Source organism: Lolium perenne, chromosome 3, assembly GCF_019359855.2.
Source record: "Lolium perenne isolate Kyuss_39 chromosome 3, Kyuss_2.0, whole genome shotgun sequence".
Taxonomy (NCBI): Eukaryota; Viridiplantae; Streptophyta; class Magnoliopsida; order Poales; family Poaceae; genus Lolium; species Lolium perenne.
Genome location: NC_067246.2, coordinates 65043565 through 65060157, shown reverse-complemented (window position 1 = coordinate 65060157; position 16593 = coordinate 65043565). Strand labels below are relative to the sequence as shown.

The window sequence follows — 16593 nt, the reverse complement described above, 5'->3', positions numbered from 1 at the left end:
CTTGAGAGAACCCTTGAGCCACCAATCTTGCCTTGTTCCTCACAACATTTCCAAACTCATCTTGCTTGTTCTTGAATATCCATTTGGTGCCAATAACATTGCGGCACCCCTTTGGCTTCTCTACTAAGGTCCACACTTTGTTGCGCTTGAAGTTGTTGAGTTCTTCGTGCATAGCTTCCAACCAATCCGAATCTTCAAGGGCTTCAAATACTTTCTTGGGTTCCACTAAGGAGACATAAGCATGATGATTGCTAAAGTTGGCCAATTGCCTTCTTGTGGAAACCTTTGCCCTTATATCACCAAGAACCTTATCATGAGTGTGATCACGAAGCTCAAGGTTCTTTTCTCTTCTTGCTAGACGACGGGCCTCGATCTCCTCCTTGGTCCTTCTTGGCCTTGGAGGTATCACTTGATCAACTTGATCTTTTGGGTCCCCGTCTTGACCTTCAACTTGAGCAACTTCAATTTCTTGAGAGTGCTCAACCTCATGAGCTTGATCTTGGACATCATTTGGTGCGGAGCAAATATCCAATGGATACTTGTCGGAGCCATCATGAATTCTTGGTTGATCTTGACCTTGATCTTGTCCTTGACCTTGTCCTTGATCTTGTCCTTGATCTTGCACACAAGAGGGAGAGTTTTGTTCTTGTTCTTGGGTTGGTGCATCATTTGCTTCACTTGATGGGGTTTGTTGATGTTGAGAAGATGAGGGCTCCACCGTGGTAGAGCATAGTCCTTCCCGAGACGCCACACCGTGTTCCTCAACGGGGCGGAAAAATCCCACACCCATTCTTACTATGGAATCTTGAGGTATTTCATCACCTGCACATACATCAACTTGCCCCACTTGGGAGCCATCATTTTCTTCGAACCTCACACTACACGATTCAATGATAATCCCGGAGGCTATATCAAAGATTCTATAAGTGTGAGACTAAATCAGTAACCAACAAATATACCCTCCAAAGCTTTAGGAGCGAATTTAGATAAACGAACCCCTTTGATTTTGTAGAAACACTTACACCCGAACACCTTGAAGTATGAGATATTAGGCTTGTTTCCGGTGAGTATTTCATATGGAGTCTTGTTCAAGCCCTTGCGGAGATAGAGCCGGTTGGAGGAGTGACAAGCGGTGGAGATGGCTTCGGCCCAAAAGTTATAGCGGGATTTATACTCCGCCATCATAGACCTTGCCATATCCATAAGAGTCCGGTTCTTCCTCTCCGCAACACCATTTTGTTGAGGGGTGTAAGCAGCGGAATATTGATGGCGAATACCCTCATCACTAAGAAAATCATTGAGTGTGTAGTTCTTGAACTCGGAGCCGTTGTCACTTCTTATTGCCATAATGAGGAGGTTGTGTTGGCGTTGCACCTCGGTAGCAAAGTCAATGAATATTTGTTGAGTCTCATCTTTCGTCTTGAGAAAGTAGACCCAAGTGTATCTTGAGTAGTCATCGACAATCACCAAGCAATGTTTCTTCGCACCAAGACTTGCATGAGTAACGGGACCAAAGAGATCCACATGAAGGAGCTCCAAGATCCTCTTGGAAGAGATGATGGTCTTGCTTGGATGCGGAGAGTCATGCATTTTGCCTTCAACACAAGCCCTACAAACACGATCTTTGGCAAAAGACACATTTTCCATTAGTCCCACAATATGGTTCCCCTTGTGAAGACTTTGCAAAGTTCTCATGTTGACATGGGCTAGGCGGCGATGCCACAACCAACCCACGTCCGCCTTTCCGAATAGGCACATCGCACTTGTCGTGGTGGTCCCGAAAAGTCCACCACATACAAGTTGTGTTCGCGATACCCAACAAATGCGCCTTTTAGAGTCTTGCTCCACAAGAGGACCACAATATCATTATCAATAAAGACGGCGAAACCCATCTTGCCAAGGGCGGAAACGGAAAGCAAATTGTAACCAAGGGTTTTGACAAGCATGACATCCACAAGAGTAATGTTGTGTGCAACCACAACCTTGCCAAAACCCAATACCTCGGATGTAGAATTATCGCCAAAGGAGACGGTGATATGATTTATGTTGGGCCTCAACTCCTTGACGAGGTTCTTGCCGCTGGTCATATGACTTGTACATCCACTATCAAGTACCCATTTGAACCTCCGGCGGCATAGTCCTACATGAGATCAATTCTTGGATTTAGGTACCCATTTTTCAATGGGTCCTCTTTTGTTAGCAACAAGGGTCTTTGGGACCCAAATAGACCAAGCAACATAACCATCATATGGACCAACATATTTAGCATAAACACCACCATAATAATCTTTAAAGAGAACATAGTGAGGGTTATCTATTCCCGCACCATCATCATTAATGGTTTTGCCCTTTCGGGTTTCACCATTAGCTTTCTCATGTGTGGGCTTGGCCTTTTTCTTGTTTGCATTCTTAGCCTTGGTATTATAATCAAGTCCCTCCTTCCCATTGTTTGACCTTTGCTTACTCAAAAGATCATCCAAGGAAAGTTTACTTTGGGGAGAGGAGGCCTTAGCAAGTTCATCTTTCAACCTAGCATTTTCCTCAATAATATTTGCATGATCACATGAAGGAGTAGAGGTACTAGGTATGTCATATGAAGCAAGCCTAATTTGAAGTTGCTCATAAGACTCGGAGAGGAGAGAGTATTCACTCTTCAAGGCTTTGTGAGCCTTGTCTAGTTCATCTAGATCCTTCACAAGTTTCTCATGATCAACACCAAATTTGGCCTTTTCCTTTATAAGCACTTTAGTCTTAGCTCTAGCAAGATCTCTAGCTTTAGTGAGCTTGTTAAGTTTATCTTGAGGTTCTTCAAGATTTTCTAGTCTCTCTTCAAGAGATGCTATAGTTTCTTGACATTCCTCAAGAGCATTTTTAAGAGCATGTATTTCTAGAGAGTCTTCTCTCTCTATTTGGCACTTTTTCTCAAGAGTATCATTTAGTTGAGCTATACGAACCATGAGACTTGAAACATGCTTCTTAGTGTTACCTTTTAGGTTACTAATGAAATCATCAAACTCTAGCATTTCTTGTTTCACTTTTAGACTAGCGGGGTCAACCCCTAGATCATTAGAAATGTTAGGCGTAGAGGGGTTGGGAGATGATACCTCGGAAGATTTAGCCATGAGGAAACTTTCTTCCTCCACATGAATGACCTCATTGGGAGATTCACTTGTTGATGAAGAGTTAGTAGAGAGGGATGCATGGGCAACCAATCCATTTGAGGTTGCATCTTCTTCATCATCAACATCTTCATCTCCGGAGGTATACTCTTCTTGAGTTGATAGCACAATAGATGTGTCCAAGGTGGACCTTGCCATGAAGCAATGTGCATTCTTGCGTTGAGGGTTCTCATTGGGTGAATCAAAGAGAGAGGAAGAGGGAATGTTGGTGGTGACAATGGCGGCCACTTATCTTGAGCTTTCCTCTTCATCATCACTAGCACTTTCAATCTCATCGGAAGAGTATTCTTCATTAGCCACTAGCACAATCCTTGAGGGCCTTTTGCCCTTCTTGTTCTTGTTATAGAATTTCTTGTTGGGGGGCTTTGAATATTTGCCCTTTGAGTCTTTGCTCTTGTCCTTGGGAATGAGCCTTCCACCATGAGTCTCCCTATTCTCATAGGGACATTCGGCAATGAAATGGCGCTTGTCATTGCAATTGTAGCAAGATCTTGTTCTTGGGCCCGAGCTTGAGGGACCCCTTGAGTTGTTTCTCTTGATGTTGTCTTCCTTGGCCTTGGAAGGATCAATCCAAAAGGTGTTTGCATGGAACGCCATGTGGTCATGGTAGTGGTGTTCCAAATCTTCCGGATAGGTCATGCTCCAAGATGCCCTATAAGATTCTTGAGGAATCACTTCTTGCACGGGGTTGACCACCAAGGCAAGGTTGGACCCTTTTGTCATCCCAATGGCACGATTGCGGGAATCATGAGAGTTTTGCTCAAGCACCTTGAGAGCTTGCATCTCGTGCACGACTTGTTGAGAGGTGAGAGAGGCATAGCATTCTCTTCCGACAAGAGTCTTGACATCAATAGGCTCAAACGGCATCATGCACTCAATGTACTTCTCCTTGATCCAAGAGTCATCAATGTGAGTGGCTCCAACATTCCGGAAGGAGCCGGCAACGGTGAGAAGTCTTCCATACATGTCTTCATGATCTTCATCCGGAAGCCTCATGAATCCTTCGGCTTTATTCCGAAGAGCATTATACTTGTTCCTTCTTGTGCTCTCACTTCTAATGCAACTCGCGGCCAAACCACCCCAAGCATCCTTGGCGGTGGTGAAATGCCGAACACGAGACAACTCCTTTGTTCCCACGGCAGTTTGAATCATGTGCAAGGCGGTGTTGTTGAGTTGACTATCAACCGCTTCTCTTCTAGTCAACTTGTTGGGGTTGTAAGGCTTGAAGCCTTCCTCGATGATTCTCCAAAGTTGATTGGAGGCACTGCGAACATGAGAGCTAAACTCAAATTGCCAAGTATCGTAATCATTAACGGAAAACTTAGGTGGGTCTCCCCGGATGTTTATATGAGGATGGGGAACCGGTATATCGGGTGATTGGAAAGGTGGAGGTACTCGATTGTAGCTCTCATCACCACTAGTTCCCCTAGGAGATGCAATGGTAGATTTGATAGTGTTTATGTTATCATCATCCACGGGTGCGGTAGAGGAGGGTAATACCGAAGCATCACCCACTCCTAACGCATCTGTGGCATTATCCTCTTTGGTGGAAGCCACGGGACGGGGCGGAGCCAAAAGCTCAGAAATCATCTGTCTCATGCTTGCCATTTGAGCATCCATGGATGACCTCAATGAATTGATATCATCCATGGTGACCATCTGAGCCTCCCCATCCTTAGGTCCATCCTCCGGCATACTCTTAGGCGGCTAAGCCCGAAATAAGAGCCGAGGCTCTGATACCAATTGAAAGGATCGTATGCCGCACCTAGAGGGGGGGGGGTGAATAGGTGCTAACCAAATTTTAGTTCTTTTTCAATTTAGGCTTGACACAAAGGTAAATTCTCTAGATATGCAACTAAGTGAATTTACCTATATGACAAGGCAATCAACTAAGCAAGATATAGCTAAGCAATATAAGAGATAGAAAATAGATGTAACCGAGAGTGGAGCACGCGATGACACGGAGATGATTCCCGTAGTTCCCTTCCTTTGCAAGAAGGTACGTCTACGTTTGGAGGAGTGTGGTTGCTACGAAAGCCAAACCAACAGCCACGAAGGCTTCACTCAGATCTCCGGTGAGCAACGCCACGAAGGCCTAGCTCACTTCCACTAAGGGATTTCCTCGAGGCGGAAACCGGGCCTTTACAAGGTTCTTGGGGCACACATCCATAACTGAATTGGAGGCTCCCAAATCTGTAACAATACAACAATCAACAACAACACATCAACACAAATCAACTAGGGAACCAAATAGGAACACTAGCATGAGATCCCTCAAACAAGAGAGGGGGAAATGAAAAACGCTTCGGTGAGGATGTAGATCGGTGTCTTCTCCTTCGAATCTCCAAAGATCAAGAGCTTTGGTTGGGGGAGGAAGGAGATCTTGCAAATCTTGTGTTTCTTGAGGTGGCTCTAATGGAGGTGGCTTGGCAGATGTCTTGTGCAATGATTGAGCAAGCAACCAAGGTAGAAGATGGGGGTATTTATACCCCCCAGAAAATGAGCCGTTGCAGCTTCCGGGTTGGCGGATATTCCGGCCTAAGTAAGGGCCGGATAATCCGCCCCCCCGGATAATCTGGCCTCAGGGACAAAACCATGACAAAATCCGGCCAAATATCCGGCCCCATGCTAGACTTGTTTTTCTTCAGGTCCTTAGCCAAAATCGAGGGGGCCGGATATTTCCGAAATGTCCGGCCCGGATATTCCGGCCTTGGGACAAAACCGGGACAATATCCGGGCAAATATCCGGCCCCTATACTGACTTGTTTTTCCTCAAAGACTTAGCCGAAAACTGGGGGCCGGATATTTCCACAATATCCGGCCCGGATTATCCGGCCTGATGAACTTTTTGCTGCTTTTTTTTGACAGAACTGACCACATCCAACACACATGAAAATGTATCTATGTAATCCCTGTGCCACTTAAACAAACATTAGTGTATCACATACATTGACATCAAACACATAAAACATAATGTGAGAGATGTCCTTTCACCTAATAAAACACATGTTTTCTCTAGAAAAAAACACAAGAATGGTTTTTTTATTATCAAGTAATCTCCTCATTTTTATCCATTGAATATAAGACCCTACAATGTTTAATTGTTTTAAGATTTTTTTTACAGAAACACCGCTTTATTGATTAAATCACATCAATACACAGAGTTCCCTGGATGCACTCTCGAAAAGAATAAAAAAACCTTGCTAGAGGAAACACTAAAGCAAGATTTAGCTAAGATATGCGCTGCTTCATTAAGATTGCGCTTCACATGGATAAAAGATATCAAAGTGAAGGAGTTGGTCATGGCCTTAATCCCATGAACGAGGATTCCAGCAGATGATGTGTCCATGTCGACGAGTTGAGGCGCTGACTTGTTTTAAGATTTGATTTTCCATAAGCACACAAATTTATCGTGCCATCCCAAGCGGGAGTGGTGGTGTTTTTTTTTTGGGGTAAGGAGTGAGCCCAAGCAAAATTTCAAGTCTCCTACTTTTTCTTTCTAGAGTAAGCTATTGCATACCGCAATAAGGAAGATGGAAAAGGGCGGTTTCCTCCTCAACCTGGGAAAGCACTAACACCCCCTGGTCCCCCATCCGAGACACTAATTGGCGGAGTATGTAAGTGCCACACTCATGTCTATCCGGCTTGTCGTGATATGCGTTTTCAAATCAAAATTATTATTTAGGAGATAAGAAACTCCCAACAAGAGAGATGCACATGATATGCGATGAGTCCTTTAATTTTCCCATAGTGCTTGACTCTCGGCCTCTCTAGCATTTATTCCTCCTTGTCCATAAGACTATAAAGAGGATGGTAAATATATCTTCCATTCTTAGCCAAAAAGAATAAGATGGGTGTGGTGTATGTTTTTTGGGAAAGGAGAGCACACACCGTCCATACTGTTTTCTCTCTCTCTCTCTCATTTCTCGAGGGGTAGTCCAGTTTGTAACAAAGAAGAAAAAGGAAGAGAACCATAAGTACCTTATTTCCCATGCCATGTAAGTCATCATACTTATTGTTCGAAAAGGAGAGTACAATATCTGTGTTCGAAAATTGTTGTAAGCACACACGTTCACCCCGGAAGCATGATTGTCTGGGCTTGATGATGACGCAACACTATATCTTGAGCGGGTTTCTTAAACAAACGATAGCATAATAATCACTTTGATAGTCTACCCAAGCTACCATAAATTTCTAGAACCGCTAATGGGCATATGGTGTTCTTTTGTTAGTGGGAGAGTTTCCATCCTAATCAAATTTTTTAGACAGAGCAACATATTGCAATAAAGAGATAGTTGTGCGAGATAGAGAGGGGGAGGGAAGAAAAGGAGAGGGTTAGTTCTCAAGTCCGAACAAGGATTGTGGCCCAAGGAGGAACAAAAAGGTACTGAGCTGCATTGCATCTTCTCGTTGTGGTGTTTCCTCCGTACCACTTTCTTCACATCATCTCTCGCCTTTTGTGTGCTGACATGGCACATGCATAGAATATTATGCGTCCTACGGACATGTTTCATCGACCCTAGCTTTGTCGTAGCATTTGGTACACACAATATGTTTTTGCCAGCTCATTTCCACGTTAAGCTTTGGTCATCAAATGTAGTAGATAAGACGACGATAATCAATTGTGTTATTAGAACACGAGAGCAATGTGTGTGTGAAATTGCTACGAGCACACACTGTGGTGTTTCGCTAGCCATGTTGTATTTTATTGTGATGAGTCATTTTGCCCGTAACGTTCGACTCATGTCGTCTCTAGCTTTTGTTTTCTTCCTCCAGGTAACAAATGTAACCAATCTGGCACGATACAGGCGTAAACGTAATCTATCTTTTGTCATGTTATTAGTGTTACTCTTAAAATTCTGATATTGTCTTATCCGTAAGAGGAAGACAATATATAGCTTTTCGTAGCTAATTTTGTGTGTGTGAATGATGTGTGAAATCACTATGCGCAAACATGACATACTCTTCTCTCCCCAATTTGCGCGTGATATTTGTTTTGAAGTCAAGTTTATTAATTAATAGAGATATACAACTCCCTTATATATAGTTCTCTTTTTTTGTTGCATCAAGAGAGATAGACCACATATCCATGGAGCAATTCCTAGTTAAAATTATTTCTTGCCCAAAAAGGAACAAAATAGAGTGGTTTGTGTCCCAAGCCACATCCCATGTTCTCGTAATATAGAGTTTTCTCTATATCAGTTTCTCACACCGTCTCTAGCCTTTTGCTCTCGGCGCAAAAGTTAACCTATCATGACGCGAACCAAAAGCATTATATATCCTTCTCATATTTCTGGTCGACACACACTATGTTTTCGTAGGGTCATTTCTATGCTGCGATTTGCACGTCAAGTGTATTGCAAGATGATGATATCGCACATACATGTTCTTAGGACACTAAGACGACGTGTATAATCAATATCCATACACAATGTTGTATCCCTAGCAGGGTTGTATTCTTCTGTTAATGGGCCTTTTTTGCATGTATCAGTTGACTTGTGTCGTCTCTAGCCTTTTTTTTTCTTCCTAGGCTAGCATAAATGTAACCATGGCAAAAGTATTATTATATTAATTATTAGGTACTGCAATAGAAATATCCTTTTCTTTGTAAAAAAAGATTAAAATATTTTTTGATATTGCTACGCGCACACACATCCACCCTACACAAGCAAGCGCGGTGTGTTGTTTTTGGGGGAAGGCGAGCGCGAAGTCTTCTTCTCTTTTCTCCCCCAAAGCCCGTCCGTTACTGTTTTTTCTTCTCCATATTTCCCGAAGCGGCTGGCTGCAAATATAAAGAAGAAGAAGAAAACAAGAGAGCAGTGCCCTCCCCCAACTCCGGCGGCAACCCCCGGCGAGCCCCGCTGCCGCATGGGGTGGGAGACACAGATCGGAAGCGTAGGTAACCCCCGCACTCCTCCCCCCTCCCCGGTTCGCGCGTGATCCGTGTTTTAAGCTCGAGATAAGCAGTTTGCTTGGGGCGGCAAGGTCATGGAGGGTTGCTTGCAGTGTGGGGGAAGAGGAGAGATTGAGGGAGATGGATTTGGCTAGTGTAATTACGGGGTTTGGAATCGCGTAGGCGCATCCCCTTCCTTCCTCTCCACCCCCTTCCTGCCTCTTAGCTTGCGGCGATGGAGAAGCAACCTGCACGGCTCCTCCCTGCTTGGCTTAGTTTACCTCCGAGTTCATGGCAGCATCCCTAGCATACCATACCATATAAGCTGCCGCCGCATGCTTACCCTCATTAGTCCAATCAACCCTACTCGGCTCTGCTTTCTTGTTTTCGCGGTTACTCGACTCTGCTTTGGGGGCAATAGCTTCTTCCTCTTCTTGTTCCTGGTGGCAGGGTGGTGGTGAGTTGCTTCAGTTGATTTCTTCCTTTCTTTCTCCCTCCGGTCCGTCGCTTTCAATTGGATTTTATTTCCGTCCTGCCCCAAATGTGGATTCACCAAACACTTTTCCAGAAAGAAAAGTTAGATGCAGTTGAAGCTTGCTTGCAGTTCCTTCCCCAGTTCGATTTGCAGTTTCTTCCCCATTTTCTTGGCCATAGACAATCATACAGACCTCGTTATTTTACTCCCTCTGAACCCGACCGACCATGTTGTCTACAATTTGGGGATCTTTTGGCCGCCTTACTCATCCACTAGGACTGGTTTAATCCAGTATATAAAATTTCTTAAAAAAAAGCGCAGTACTGCATCAATTAAATAGTTCCACTTCTATCTACCAGGTACAACAAGACGAAAATTGTTTTGTTTTTAATTTTACGACTGAGAAAGTGGGGAGCATTAATTTTGGCGTGGCGCTGCTGACTAACCCTTTTGGCCTCCTCCTCCCATTTCTGACCTTTTCTCGCTAGATTCCTTCTAGAAAAGGGGGAGGGTTTCTGTTTCTTGAGGTGGGGAGCGGTTCCAGTTCTTCCTTCCCCTTTTTGCGACTCCTTTTTCCAGTTTGTTGGTTCACAGGTTTGTCTTCGCTTCGAAATTTTGGGTCACACGGTGCTATCTATGGTCCTACATTAGGAAAAAAGGAGGGGGGTTTCTGTTTCACTTTAGGATGAATTCATATGCAAAACAGTAGCATCTCTTGAATTTGGTTGACTATTTATTTCTTGTAAGGCATTGTGTTCCGCACATCCAAATTTAAGCATGTCGAATAAGCGTGCAGTTTCTGAAGCACTAGGGCTTTCTGTTTCAGGGTACATCATTCTCTGCTTGTTCCTTTTGCCTTACTATTCCACTAACTAATTCCTGATCAGGCAGTCTGAGGGCTTGAGGTGAATAAGCAACAAGAAACGCCGACAAAAAGCTCCAGCCCAGCATCACCTATGGTGATAGCATCTGGAGTCATCGACAGGGGGCACCTGTCCCCGTTCAGCGGCCCGACGGCCGACTCCTCATCCTCGTTCTTCTCTGAGGATCTCGTCGTCCCACCAGAGGTTAGCAGATAACTAAAAGGAAATGAGAGAGGCTTGGTTTGATTGCTGTTGTTGAATAATGCAGGATAGTAGTAGAAGTTGCACCAAATAATTCGTTTGTTCCCATGCTCCTCTTAATGCAGAGGCAGGTTGGTTTCTGGAAATCGGAGTCAATGGTGGATCAGAGAGGTATGTACCATGCTCCTCCATTTGAAAAATCTTTGATTATTGTTGTTGACTCTTGCATGCATGATTGGGAGTTGTCCAGTTAGGTGTCCTCTTTCCAATTCATGCTGGCTGCGGCCTAATGTAAACATTCTGGTTCTCCTTCGTGCTCAGTGTTGGTAGTTGGTAGAGTGCTGGAAATGTTGATGCTCCTGTAAAATCCACTACTAAAGAAGACAGGGATACATACCTAACTTGCCTTATCCAACTCATGCTTTGGTTAACAATTTGGAAACCTGTGTCTCATGTTTGTGTGGAGATATGCTGCCTGATACGTATCACACCAGTTGTTTGCGGCTAATCTAATTAACTAGCTATAAACCGGAAAAATGACTAGGCTGTTGCATCGATTTAGTCGTGAAGTTTTCTTTTCCAAGGAATTCCAGTCTGGACTAGACAGGGTACCAGATTGTGTAAGCATCCATCCGATTTTTGTAAGCATTTTGGTGCATAAAAATATGGGTGGTATGGTTTGGCAGGGAATGAGTGGGCTCTTTTCTTACAGTGTAGTAACATTTATGGAATGTTTGCTGAAGACGGTCTGGTAGGAATTAGTTGGGAGGCTAACTAGGCAGTTAGCAAATAAATGCCATACTCAACTTGTCATTCAACACATGCTTTGTAGCTTTTGTGATATGATGATAAATTTGATGGCCCTTCAAGAACTGATTGTTTCCATTGATGGCAGGGAGCAACTCAGCTTTTGCTTCTCAACTTGAAAAGATACACCCAATGGGAGCAAATCCAGAAGGCGATCTGGAACGTTCAAGAGGTCAAGGCTTTGGGGGCCTAGATATCCTTCGCATAGGTAAACTGACGGGGCAAGGAAATGGTTTGACTTTACCATCGATGTCCTGGGGTGATATGATCACGACTCCTGGATCTAGGCTTGGCTCGTCTGCGAGAGAGACGGATATTGCTGAAACAGCTAGTGGCAACTGTGAGTTTGCTTTGCTCTCAACTATACATTTTATTTTTTGCAAGAAACTTGGTTGTCTTACGATAATTTGAAGGTATTATGCATCCAAGATGGTATACTGATTTTTTGTTTACCTTGATGATCTTTTGTCTTGTCGTTTTGCAGCGAGAATAAGGGCACATGGTGTTCATGGTCAGTCTGCTGATACACTTGGCTTCATCTGTGAGGGAGATGAATCTCTAGGGTCCATGGAAGAAGTTGAAGCTCAAACTATTGGTGATCTTCTACCAACCGATGATGATTTGATATCGGGCGTTGTCGATGGCTTTGATTTTGCTGGCCTGTCCATCAACCAGGATGATGCCGATGAAGATATATTCGGCACTGGAGGAGGGATGGAGCTTGAGAGTGATGATTCCATTAGTAAAGTTGCAAAAAATCGGGAAGGATCCTTGAAGTGCCAATTTTCTGGCGAGGATTATGTCAATAAATGCCCTTCAAGGACTCTTTTTATCAGAAACATTAACGCAAGCATTGTCGATTCTGAGCTAAGAGCTCTATTTCAGGTTTTCCACTTTTTTCCTTCTTACGTCTTGAAGTTCACTTAGTTTATTTTACACTACCCTTTTAAACTTGTATATAATGTATTTCTTTACTCCAGCAATATGGGGACGTACATAAGCTCTACACCTGCAAGGACCGTGGGTATGTAATAGTGTCTTACTATGACATAAGAGCTGCCCAAAATGCAATGAGAGCACTCCATGACAAGCCTCTGGGGTTGATGAAGCTTGATGTACAATTCTCCATTCATAAGGTAAACATGTTACCAGATAGTCATGCGAATAGTTCATGTGTGTTCCTCTTTTAATCTGTGAAATTAACCTGCTTGTATGCAATGCAAGAATCTACTCAATGACATGACATGTGCTGAAAGTAGTGTCAGCATTGCATGCCTTTCACCTCAAATTTAATATGTCTGTCCTGCTCTTAGAGGTTATGTTGCAAGGCTTATTTGTAAGTCAAGAAACCCGGTTATATTTATGTATTTTTGTAGTTCTTTGTAATTTCTGTATCTACTAGTTAAGGGCTCAGAAAGGCTGTGTGCATCACTTGATGCAGAGGCCAGGGTTATGTCTAGAAAACTAGAAGGATTATTATCATGGATGTTTATCTGCAAGTCAAGAAACCTGATTATACTCCCGTATTTTTGTAACTAAGTAGTTTGTAATTTCTGCATCTACTGGTTTAGAGCTTGCTTGGTTACGCCTCGAAACTAGAAGCATTTCTCAAAAAAAGGGCATTTATCATCATGACCTGATTGATTAGAAATTGGTATGAAGTTGAGTCTTGTTTTCCTAGATTTATTTAGCATCTTTATGTATTGTCTCTCACAACATATGGTTAGTTGTTTGTGATGTTTGTGATTCTATACCGGTACTACCCTCTCAACTTGAATTGAGAAAAATTACAGCTACATGAAAATATGCGCATGCTTGATGCAGTGTTTGTGTTGAAGCTGTGGACTGTTTTAGCATATGCTTAGTTCTGCTATCATGCTAAAACATACCTAAAGATCTCTTCACTTTATGACTTCAATTTCTTAGCACTGGACATCTATACAAATGTCTTCATGCTGATATGGCTGCTACTTCTTTAGGAAAATATATTTTCTCCAGTTAGCCCGCAACTGGACAGATCACCCCGTGGCATCTGTACAAGTGGTCCTCAGAAGTTGTCATCGCCTATCAGAATAGAACCTACGCATCAGTACAATAATCAAGCTGCTATTAATGAACTTGGTGGGTCACTTGGTCAAGGAAACATTGGACGTGGAATGCATATGTTCCACCCACACTCACTGCCGGAGTGTCACAATAGCATCTGTAATAGCTCCGAGTCTATGACATCAAGTGGCAGGAGGGCTAGTTTTAGAGGAGATGGAGTGGATTACAGTCATCTCCAGAAAGTGGGTTCCGATAGCCTCCATGGGCGTTCCTTCAATCAGTATACTGGAGGTTAAACTTCTCGGCTTGGACTGCTTTTCATTTGTCACCCATAAACCTTTGTTTTTACCTTAATGTGGATTTGTAAAATCACTGCTTTCCACAGTGACTGATAACACCAAATAGTTTCGTCACTAGAGCAACATCATGTTACACATTTGCACTGTTTTAAGGCTTTGGTATACCATGTTATAAACTTGTTGAAGCATGGACTACTTTGAAGATTTTTCTTTTCTTTTCTTTTGGGAACTTTCTCAACATAAAAGTTCACTTTGCAGGAATTGGAGTTGCCGGAGTTGGAAGTTTCCCCCTTCATGGACAGCACTACAGTAGGAATCATTCAAATGGTTTTCCTCAAAGCCCCTCCCCTCCCATGATGTGGTCGAATCCGCAGCACCCAGCGCGCATGCATGGTTATCCCGGTGTGCCACCACACACACTGAACACTAGACACCACATGGGTTCGGCTCCGAGCAACGGAGGCAGTTTTGAAAACGTGTGCTCTGTTCATCCAGGGTCTCTTGGAAGCGTAGGGTTCCCTGGTAGCCCTCAGCTGTATCCATCAGACCTTGGTGTCTTTCCACCTGCCAGAGGAAATCACAGGGAGACCATGTTCTCTCCTGCTGGTGCTGGATTTCCATCGCTGCGACAAATGTGCCATGCAGTCAACGGAAGGAACCCTATGGTCCAGGTTTCCGCTTCGTATGATGCTACGAATGACCGCATGAGGAGCCACAGACACGGTGGAAACAGTGTTCAGCCAGAAAACAAGAGGCAGTTTGAGCTCGACATTGACCGCATAGCGAAGGGCGAAGACTCGCGCACTACGCTGATGATCAAGAACATTCCTAACAAGTATGTTTGCACCTTTCTCTTTCACGTCACTGAGGGTCTGTTTTTCTTCTGTGGACTCACGCTTGATGTGCTCATTCCACAGGTATAACTGTAAACTTCTTCTGGCCGTCATCGACGAGAACCACCGCGGAACCTATGATTTCGTGTACCTTCCGATTGACTTCAAGGTATGTTCACTGTCCCAGCATGAAGTCTGGAGTTTGCGGTAGAATTTCTGGGCACTGACTGGTTGCTTTCCTCAGAATAAATGCAACGTGGGGTATGCTTTCATCAACATGACTGATCCGCAGCACATAATTCCATTTTACAAGGTATGTACACCCTGACCTTACTAGCTAACACTAAGAGCTATATCCAGTAATCTAAGAAGAGCTATATCCAGCTTTCCAGTTTATTATATCTTCCAAGATAATAAACATGAAAGCTTATACATTTGAATAGTACTTAAATATTGCATTGTATTTCGGACAGGCTGTTTCTGCACCTGGGTGCATTTTGAACATATTTAAAAATGTTAAATAAATACAAAAAAAAGTCTCGTGTGTATCTTGACATGTTACATGCTCACAAAGTTGTTTTAGCAAAAACCGACATGTTTTGTGTCCTATGTAAAAAGAAATTTTTTGTTGCTAAAATAATCCATTTCTCGAGATATGTTTTGTCTTTTTTTACACAGGGCACAAAAAATGTCGGTTTTATGTGAAACTTTACGTGCGTACATAGAACATGCCCCCTACATGCGAAATTGTTTTCCTAAATTTTTAACCTTTTAAAATATGTTTTGTACATACCAGGTGCATATGCACCCGGGATCAGTTTTGAGTTTCTGATTGTGTTTCACATTTTTTATGTCTTGCTTTTATCCTTTAGGAGATTTGCTACTATGACTTGCTCTTTCCAAGTGAAAGTATGTTAACAGCTAACTGGAGAGGGACAAACTTTTTGTGCAGACGTTTAATGGCAAGAGATGGGAAAAGTTCAACAGCGAAAAGGTGGCGTCTCTTGCGTATGGCAGAATCCAGGGCAGGAGCGATTTGATCTCCCATTTCCGGAATTCTAGTCTGATGACCGAAGACAAATGGTGTCGTCCTATACTTTTCCACAAGGACGGACCAAATGCAGGGGATCAGGTACGAGCCATTGCGCTCTTAGCATCATTCTTATGCACCTGTTTCATGGTTCCATTAGTTAAACACTTGCTAACAGATTCATCTAATGATCTGAATATTGACATTGGAGTTTCATGCATCTTTTCCAGGAACCTTTCCCCGTGGGGAACAACATTCGTCCTAGGACTCTCCGAAACAGGCCGCTCCATAGCTCGGATACTAGAGCCGGCGACGCGAGCCTGTCAACCTCACCTAACCAAGAGAACTCAAGCCGCGGAGCGAACGCGGTGGAGGGTGAGGACCCGCACTAACCGGGGACTGGAGAAAGCTGCAATAAACCGGTGTCCCCAGTTTTGCTATTTATTTTTCTCCTTGGCAATGTCGGGGCGGTTTCGCCCCTTTTAGTTTGGAGAGGAGCTCAGATATGGCGACAAGGCGCAAGAAGAGGTGGTGATGTGTGTTTTGGGCTGTGCTGGAACGAAACTTGTATAGTGGAGCTGTGAGGGGGTGTTTTGAATGTTATTTGACCTGAATGTATGGAAAACTTTGCTCGTTTTTGCACAGATTAGCTTGATCTTGTTGTTTCGCTGTGTATGATTGTCAACGTTTTGGTTAGGCCTGATGAGCACAGAGCACATAGCATGGAGGAGCAGAACCTGACACGGTGAGAGATGCTCACTCAGATGTATACCAAGATTTTTTTTTTAGATATGGGAGCATCGCCTTAGCCTCTGCATCTGCATTAATAGATGCACACGGCTTTTTCTTATGAGTAAAATACATGGTTAGTCACTGAACTTGAATCGCTTGCTCGATTTAGTCACTGTACTCCAAAATACGTAATTTACGGTCACCGAATACGCGCAAGGGTTCATCTACGGTCACT

At 43.5% G+C, this 16593-nt stretch overlaps 1 protein-coding gene across 5 annotated transcripts; it reads left to right on the top strand.

Annotated features, from left to right (window-relative positions):
- Positions 1-8916: 8916 nt before the first annotated feature.
- On the top strand, positions 8917-16275 carry LOC127341654 (protein MEI2-like 3). Of its 5 annotated transcripts, none has more exons than XM_051367526.2 (12): positions 8917-9074; positions 10439-10614; positions 10737-10782; positions 11507-11758; positions 11903-12303; positions 12399-12554; positions 13398-13755; positions 14022-14598; positions 14681-14765; positions 14841-14909; positions 15549-15728; positions 15857-16275. In XM_051367526.2, the coding sequence occupies exons 2-12, from the start codon at positions 10504-10506 to the stop codon at positions 16016-16018; spliced, it is 2397 nt and encodes a 798-aa protein (XP_051223486.1). In that variant the 5' UTR covers positions 8917-9074; positions 10439-10503; the 3' UTR covers positions 16019-16275. The 5 variants fall into 5 exon arrangements, with proteins under 5 accessions (XP_051223486.1, XP_051223488.1, XP_051223487.1 ...); XM_051367528.2 differs by having other exon boundaries at positions 10435-10614; XM_051367527.2 differs by having other exon boundaries at positions 8917-9078.
- The last annotated feature ends 318 nt before the right edge of the window (positions 16276-16593 follow it).